Below are 9,033 nucleotides of genomic sequence, written 5' to 3'. Positions count from 1 at the left end.
CCTTTTTTATAAAATCCTGCAATGTTGGTCCTGGACGCCTTAATTGGATGTTGACCGTTAAGTAGCGACGTTGACTGCCACGTGTCAATGTCTGAGAGGTTCATTGAAAAGGTTTTTTAACCCATCTGTGGTAAAAAAAATTTACCTTGAAATTTTTTTTTCTTAAATGTTACCCTGAGAGGTTCATTGAAAAAAAAAATTAACCCATCGTGGAGCACCGCTCTGTAAACCGTTCCCAAGTTTCCTTTTCCAAGCATCTCTGCCGAAGCTCAAAGCAGATCCTCCAACTCAAATTGGTTCCTCCTATCGAAAAATACAAGCTTGCTTTGTTCCGTCTTAGTGTTCGTCCCATCACTATCTCTATCCAAGTTTCCACCGTTCTCGTACACCTTCTTCTCGCTCCCAGAACTACTCCCACTTTTCCTTCTATTTTAATCTGCTGTTCTTTATCAACATAAATAAATAAAGCAAGATATTGAAAATTACCACTAAAAAGATTTATATACTTGATTATAAAATCAATATGCTACTAATCAGACCAAGATACACCTTTGGTTTTAAACCAACCTAGAAATGAAAACAAGAACAAGCACAGTAGTTCATACTTAAGTGATTTTACTTAAAACAATAAATGCGAGTCCATCACTCAAGGTCACAACAAGATACAAGTTACACTAAACCAATGAACTACAATTTAACATGCATCAACAAATTAAAATAACTAACCACTCTTTTTGAACCTCAAATCTTGGACTAATTTAAAGCGAGCCAACACGATGAAGCGTGTCTTCTAAAATCTAAAGACCTTAATCCCAAAAGAAATTTTCCAAATATTTTTCACTACTACTCAATCAATCTTCTGTAATAAAAAATTGAAATTAGGCCGGTCATAAAATAAACATAGCACTACCATAATGTCATTAACCCAATCAGCTCAAGAATGTAAGCTTTGAAATAAGAATCTAAGCTAAAGAATTTACTAGTATAGAACCAACCCACTTGAATTTTTTTTTTCAAATTGAACTAACTAATTAGAAAATAAACAAAAGTTGTACCATATGCCTCTGCCCATATGAAATTTACATGAGGATGATGCAAAAAATTGAAGAAACGAGAGAAGATGGGGCTTACCGTAACCGTTACCGTTATCGATAGAGAAGAAGATGAATTGTGCTTTTTATTTGAGGGCTCATTAAAGGAAGGTTTGGCATTTTCGCATAACGGCGCAGATGGCTACTCTAGCTATATTGTATGCCTGAGTTGGACTCGCCAAGAGCATTTGGGTATCGTGGTAGTTTCTGTGTCTGGCTCTGTTTCAGAGCATTTGGGTAGCGGGGTGGACCCACAGAGGGCGTGGTTTCCGGAGAAGCTTACATTGCCGAATTTGGTGAGCATGGAATCGGGGATATGGCGGCAGAGTTCGTTGTTGGTGACGTTGAGTACGGTGAGATTAAGGAGGGAAGCTGAAAGATCGGGGACGTGGTCGGAGAGGGCGTTGTTCTGTAACCTCAATGTGAGGAGGTGGGTTAGTTTCGCTAGTTGTGTGGGGATTGGGCCGCGGATGTTGTTGTTGGAGATGTCAAGGCGGAGGAGAAGGCAGAGCGAGGATATCTCCGCCGGAATCTCGCCGGAGAAATCGTTGCAGGAAAGGTATAGTAGTTCCATGCTTGTGCAGTTTAAGAGAGGTGAAATGGTAGATTAGTGTGGAGGGGTATCCAAAGGAGACATTTTTCTTAATTTTACACGAGAGAGGCACCTTGATTTTAGGGTAAAAAAATTTTACCACATGGGTTAAAGAACGCTTTTCAACGAACCTCAGACATTGACACGTGACAGTCAACGTCGCTGCTTAATGGTCAACGTCTAATTGAGGCGTTCGGGATCAACATTGCAGGATTTTATAAAAAAGAGAGACCAAATTTATGAATTAAATTACCGGAGGACCAAATGCGAAATTGAAGTTATAGTGAGAGACAAAAATATAATTTTACCTTTGAATTTTAGTATCCCTAAGATCAACAAGCTCTAGAATTAATGTTTGAATTGTTGGAGTCGAATTCCCCAAGATGAATATGAGCTTTTACTTAATTACAAACTTCCCCAAAGAAAGGCATAAACTGATAGCAAAACTTAATTTTTTTCATAAATTTACCTTGATTATTAGAAACCTATTGTACTCGTGCTTTTAAAAAAATAAAAAGTGCAATTTGAAATGTTGCCTCTACATTGCGTTGATCGAGCTGATGCTTTTAGCATTGGTGCATAGGTTAACACTAAGGTATGTACGCTATTTCAGTGTTTTATTATAGTATTAAAGAATATTAAAATTTAAATTAATGAGAAAAATAATAAAACATGAAATTTTTCATCATGGAAAAGTTTGTCTAATATTATTTTCATAGTTATAATAATCAATATTATTGGGTGAGTTTGTTTAAATTTATTTTTTGAAAAAATTAAAACATTTATTTTAATAAAATAAACCGTTTTCTGTTTTCTTAGACTGTAAATTTTTTTGCTTACAAAAACTATTTTCTATTTATTTTGATAAAAAAAATCTTATTTTTTTATTGAAAAGTACTTTTCTAAAAAAATATTTAAAAAAATAAAAAAATTTAAACAAATCAGCCAATATTATTATACACACATACTGGTCATAGTTATCATAATTAATAATATTATTATTATATATTTTTAAGTAGAGGCTAAAAAAATGAGGGAAAAAGTAAGGAATATAGATAGAGTTTGATAATACAATTCTTATGTGTCACTGTGTCAGTCCACGCAGGTTCTTTTTTTTCTTTTTATATTTGTAAATTCTTGTGAATTATTATATATATTTGAATTCAAATTCAGTTGATAGACAAATATATTTTTTATTACGCATAATTTGACTGATAAGCGATGAATTTGATTGGGAATTCCCATCTCACAAACGAGAGATAGCGTAGAACTCTGTAATATATCAGATAATTCAAAACTAAGGATAGGAAATTAGTACAGCACGAATCTTTGACTTTGAATTTGGAGATTAGAGCCACATGTGACTCTATCTATCTGTTCATAATTATTGTATAAAAAAATAAATTATTTGAAATAGTTGTTGTTTTAACTTTTTAATGTTTTACTTATATATTTTGTATATATTAATGATGATATCTATTTTTTAAAAATAAAAAAAAATAATAATAATGTAAGATTGGTTTTATAAAATTATTGTTTTTATTTATTTATTATATTTTTTTGTCAATGTAAAATAATTTAAGATGATATTTATTTTAAGACTAATGAAGTGTATTAATAGATTAATAGAGCCATTCAAACTAAATATAAAAAATAATATATTATTCAATTTAGTCCAGTCTGAAAGTGGTATTAAATTTAAGTTAAGCTAAATTTATAGTTCGTAGTTTGATTTTGATTAGTAGTTTAAACGGTTCTTAAACTTTTAAAAAAAATTGTATGATTTTTTTTAATTTTACAATTAAAAAGATGATATGATATAATATCTAATAAGCAATTGATCAGTCATCGATCATCAATTTTTAGAAAGATATTCATATAAAATAATTAAGATTTTGTGATTCGTTATCAAACTTATTCCAATTTAATAAGAAATATTAATATTATATTTTGAAGAGGACTTGAATCTCTATGCTCTTTCACTATAAGCAATAAAAAAAACTTTGTAATAAAAACTACACAATGTATATGTAATTGTTGATTATTCTTTTAGGTGTGTTAAAATTAAGAATTATTTATATATAATTAAATATGACTAATTCATTGTAATTAGTTGGTAATATAGTTTTTTAGGTTAGTTAGTAATATAGTTATTTTTATGAGAGATTTGTTAATGTAGTTTTTTTTATGATTCCTAACTATAAGGTTATAATAATATCATAAAAACGGAATGGATGTAGTATCATAAAAATATCATAAAAAGCACATATAAATATTAAATTGAATAAGATAGATAATTAAGTCTCTTAAATATATTGTGAGGCCATGATTCTTGATTATATGTATGAAAAAACTTTTATTGAAAATAATAATACTTATATTTTCAGGTATTAAGATTCATTAGGTTAATTTTTTGTAACATATATTTTCTTTTTATGAAAACACAAAAAAATAAATTTTTGATCGTATATTTAAGATATTAGATTATTTACTATTTCATACCATGTTGGTATAAGCTATTCAGTTTTTATTTAATTTTGATAATTAAATTTTGTTTATGACATGTGATGAGTATTATAAAATTTGAGCTTAAAAGACTATGACTAAACTACGTACTCAAAAGCTCGTGACTATAACTATGAAAAAGCATAAGGAAAACAAGACTAGCTAATAACTCCGTTGATACTATAAAAGTATATTAATATTCTGGGGGGGCTGCTAATCTTAGTACGACTGGACAAAAGTTGTGCAAATATTGACTGTTTGAGGCCACATGGTTGTCATTCATGAGTTTTTGTTAATTTAAAATTCCACCATACATTATGACAAAGTGTTATATAAAGGTCACTTCGCATGCCAACATATTGCACCATTCAAATATCCTAAACACTAATCACTTTCCCAGTTACATCACTTCACTGTATAGTCCGTGCAACAATCAAGTACTCATCAGCATGGGAATGTTGTTGTTGTTGTCGTCTTATTCTCTCCTTTTCCTGGTTCTATTCCTTACACTGAAATCCCTTTTCCAAAGCAGAAAATTGAGAAACCTACCACCAGGTCCTCCTCCTCTTCCCATAATAGGTAACCTTAACCTCCTCGAACAACCAATTCACCGTTTCTTCCAACGCATGTCCAAAGAATATGGAAACATCGTTTCACTCTGGTTCGGTTCACGTCTTGCCGTTGTCATTTCCTCACCAACAGCATACCAAGAATGCTTCACCAAACACGACGTTGCCTTGGCCAACCGGCTACCTTCTCTCTCGGGAAAATACATATTCTACAACAACACCACCGTAGGGTCCTGCTCCCACGGGGAGCACTGGCGGAACCTCCGCCGCATCACCTCCCTGGACGTCCTCTCCACGCAGCGAGTCCACTCTTTCTCCGGAATCCGAAGCGACGAGACGAAAAGGTTGGTACAGAGGTTGCTGCAGGCCAAGAACTCCAAGGAGGGTTTTGCGCGCGTGGAGATAAGTTCCATGTTCAATGACTTGACCTACAACAACATCATGAGGATGATATCAGGGAAGAGGTTTTACGGAGAGGAGAGTGAGTTGAAGAACGTTGAGAAAGCGAGGGAGTTCAGAGAGACAGTGACAGAGATGCTAGAACTCATGGGGGTGGCTAATAAGGGAGATCACTTACCTTTCCTAAGGTGGTTCGATTTTCAGAATGTGGAGAAGCGTTTGAAGAGTATTAGTAAAAGGTATGATACCATCTTGAATGAGATCATTGATGAGAACCGTAGCAAGAAGGACCGCGAGAATTCCATGATTGATCATCTTCTCAAACTGCAAGAGACTCAGCCTGAGTACTACACTGACCAAATCATCAAAGGCCTTGCTTTGGTAATGATTTTAAATCCATCTTATGCATTTTTCCTTTTCTCATCACATGATTCATTAGTTTTGTCACTTTCTTCTTTTTTTAAAACAAATTTTAAAATCATATGTTACAGCGGGATTAGATTTTGTTGTTTTTGTAAAATTGCATGCTATGCTCTCCACAATATGCATGCTTTTCTCACTTCATATGGTGGATTTTGGATTGCAGGCCATGCTTTTTGGCGGAACTGACTCATCAACGGGAACCTTAGAGTGGTCGCTATCTAATTTATTGAATCACCCAGAGGTGTTGAAGAAAGCAAAAGAAGAATTGGACACTCAAGTAGGACAAGACCGCTTGTTAAATGAGTCAGACCTTCCAAAACTTCCTTATCTTAGAAAGATCATTCTTGAGACACTTAGGTTGTATCCTCCAGCTCCAATTCTAATACCTCATGTGTCTTCAGAAGATATCACTATTGAAGGATTCAATGTCCCACGAGACACAATTGTGATCATTAATGGTTGGGGCATGCAGAGAGATCCTCATTTGTGGAATGATGCCACATGCTTTAAACCTGAGAGGTTTGATGTGGAAGGAGAGGAGAAAAAGTTGGTAGCATTTGGAATGGGAAGAAGGGCTTGCCCAGGAGAACCCATGGCTATGCAAAGTGTCAGCTTTACTTTGGGATTATTGATTCAATGTTTTGACTGGAAACGAGTAAGTGAGGAAAAGCTTGATATGACCGAGAATAATTGGATTACCTTGTCAAGGTTAATTCCATTGGAAGCCATGTGCAAGGCTCGTCCACTCGCCACTAAAATTGGAGTTTAATTATTAATAGTTTTTTTATTTGGTAAAGTTGGGTCAACATCTAATACTTATAATTTCAGTGTGCATGTGGTGGTTATACATGTTAAACATAATAGTATTTGTTTGTATGTTTACAAGGCCAGTTGTAGAATTGGTGTGCATTAGGATATATTAATATTGTATGCATCCCCAACTTCTCAAATAAATTTTTTACTTTTTAATCATTATGATTCACAATATATACTTATGATAAATGATATTTTTCCTTTGCTCTCTTAATTATTATTATTGTTTTGCTTGGATGAATAAAACAAAACCATCGTGTATATTAAGAATGCCAACATGATTTTTGTGACTATTCAAGCAAAGTGTGGATAATTATGAATCTATTGTGATGCTATAAAGGTGTTGCCTAAGTTTGAACGAATAAATCCATGCTTCGACCATGACAACAGATAGAAATGCTCCTTGGGTTTGTCTTCCAAAAAAGAAGAAGAGTTAGTTGAGTTGTTAATTTGTAAAGGTAATCTTGCACAAGAACAAATATATCCTATCTAATAATAATATCTAATAATAATAGTGGAATAAAAGTTGGATATTAAACCTAACAAACCAGTTATTTTCAAATAATTTGAGTTTTAATCAATTTGAGAATAAGTTATATTTAATTTTTCTATCATGAAATAAGGATCAAAGGTGGAAAATTTAGTGTGCAAACAATAAATGTATTTGCATCTTACTAGAGTTAATATGTTCAATAGAGTTAATAATTATAGAGCATCTTACTATTGTGACTGGCATTTACCATTTTCCCCAATTCAAATTGCAATAAAATAAATATATTAAATTACAATAAATTTATTTGCTTCAAAAAATTGATTTGGGTAGACATTTCTGTCAATTTTATATCTTGAGACGTATGGACAGAAATCCTATATCTAGTAAGCATAAAAAAATTATAAAACATTAACTCTATTTTCCAAAAATAATAATAAAATCTGATTCCCATTAAAAAAAATTTGCCATAGTTATTTTATTATAGGGTGAAATAATATTTTAAAAGTTAAAAAATAATTTTCTTAATTAATTAGAGGTAACCATCTTTTATGACAAACGTTTGTGGGGTGTCTAATACTTGTATCAATACTTTTCCTATACATAATTGACTTTTGAACTCAAAAACACTTTTTTGTTTTTTTTTCCTCAAGATTGACTTAAGAGTAAAAGAATTAAAACTCAAACTTTAAGCTTACCCATAAAAAAATATTAGGATGAAATAAATACTTTAAAAGTTAAAAAATGATTTTTTTAATTAATTAGAGGTAACCATCTTTTATGACCAACGAGTTTGTGGGGTGTCAATACTTTTCCAATACATAATTCACTTTTGAACAAAACAAAACACTTTTTTATTTGTTTTTCCTCAGGATTAACTTAAAGGTAAAACAATTAAAACTCAAACTTTAATCTTACAAATAAAAAAATATTAGTTATTAAATTTTAAAGGAAAAAAGTATCTCGTATTTGTTAAAAAATCCCACATATCAATTTTAATTTTAATTTTTATTTTAGGCCTCAATTTCTTGAATTTTTATTTAATTTGCTTTTCATTTTTATTCATCGACATCAAAATTTATTACGCTTTCATCGTAATAATTGAAAACAAACCACATTAAAAAATGTATAAAAGTACATGATAATTGATAATAAAAAAGGGCTGCTATTCTGCTAGACAAAAATTGAGTAAAATAATCTAAAACTATACGAATATTATAAAAAAAGGGCTGCTAAACATTGTACTAAAAAACACTGCGGGTTTGACGGCACGTTATGACTCAAGTGTTATATAAAGCTGGCTCGCATACCACATATTGCATCACTCATAACTTCACTATCACACACATAGTTCCCTTTTCTCTGGTGCAAGTGCAACAATCAATTCTTCACTCATAACTCATAATTGCACTATCAAACTAATAGTTCTCTTATCACACACTCAAATTTATTCCAAAGTCCATTTTCTTTCCAAAAATGTTTTTTATCCTCTTGATAAACTATAGTGATAACTTCTCTAGTTTCAAATTGTTTTTCGTCTCCCGCTGTGACCCTGATTGCGACAACTCTTTCTATCATACTTATTTCAGTTCAACTTTGATTTTTATTTGGAATTTTACATTTTAGGGGAAAAAAAGTTTATAAGACTTAACTCACCCTTTCTTGAGTTTTTCTGGCCGTTTGATTAACAATATACATATTATCAATGTATATATACGATCTATAAAATAACATTTAAATTATATTTTTTTAAAAATGATTTATAAAGCATATTTTCAAATAGTAAAATGAAAATGTATATTAATATAATATATAAATTGATATAATTATAATAATAAAAATTATTATTACTGTTAGGTTTGGATGTTCATTCGTTTCATCAATATTCAATGCCGTCCACGATTCAAGAGACAATATTTTGTATTATCTAGTATCCAACACCCTAAAATCACAGTATCCACCCTTGTAAAAATTAACATTATATATTGTCTTTTAGTCAACTCGTGCTTTCCGTATCAAAGAAACTCAAAAAGATTGAGAATGACGAAAAAAGAAAGTGTATGTATTCTATTTTATACAAATTTAATTTGTATCTCTTTATTTTAAATTACTAATGTTTGAATTTAAGAAAATGACAATATAGAAGAATAT

The 9,033-nt window shown here is 31.3% G+C and overlaps 1 protein-coding gene across 1 annotated transcript; it reads left to right on the top strand.

Moving 5' to 3' along the window:
- The first annotated feature begins 4,550 nt into the window (after nt 1-4,550).
- LOC100797371 (isoflavone 2'-hydroxylase) lies at nt 4,551-6,551 on the top strand. The gene is made up of 2 exons (XM_003533509.5): nt 4,551-5,537; nt 5,743-6,551. The coding sequence occupies exons 1-2, from the start codon at nt 4,638-4,640 to the stop codon at nt 6,346-6,348; spliced, it is 1,506 nt and encodes a 501-aa protein (XP_003533557.1). The 5' UTR covers nt 4,551-4,637; the 3' UTR covers nt 6,349-6,551.
- The last annotated feature ends 2,482 nt before the right edge of the window (nt 6,552-9,033 follow it).

The sequence above is a fragment of the Glycine max genome, chromosome 9, assembly GCF_000004515.6.
Source record: "Glycine max cultivar Williams 82 chromosome 9, Glycine_max_v4.0, whole genome shotgun sequence".
Lineage (NCBI taxonomy): Eukaryota > Viridiplantae > Streptophyta > Magnoliopsida > Fabales > Fabaceae > Glycine > Glycine max.
The sequence above is the reverse complement of the archived record's forward strand: the minus strand, read 5'-3'. Positions and strand labels throughout refer to the sequence as shown.

Coding starts and splice junctions, on each gene's coding strand:
- LOC100797371 (XM_003533509.5), top strand. CDS start 4,638: ATGGGAATGTTGTTGTTGTTGTCGTCTTATTCTCTCCTTTTCCTGGTT. Junction 5,538..5,742: donor TCATCAAAGGCCTTGCTTTG/GTAATGATTTTA, acceptor TTTGGATTGCAG/GCCATGCTTTTTGGCGGAAC.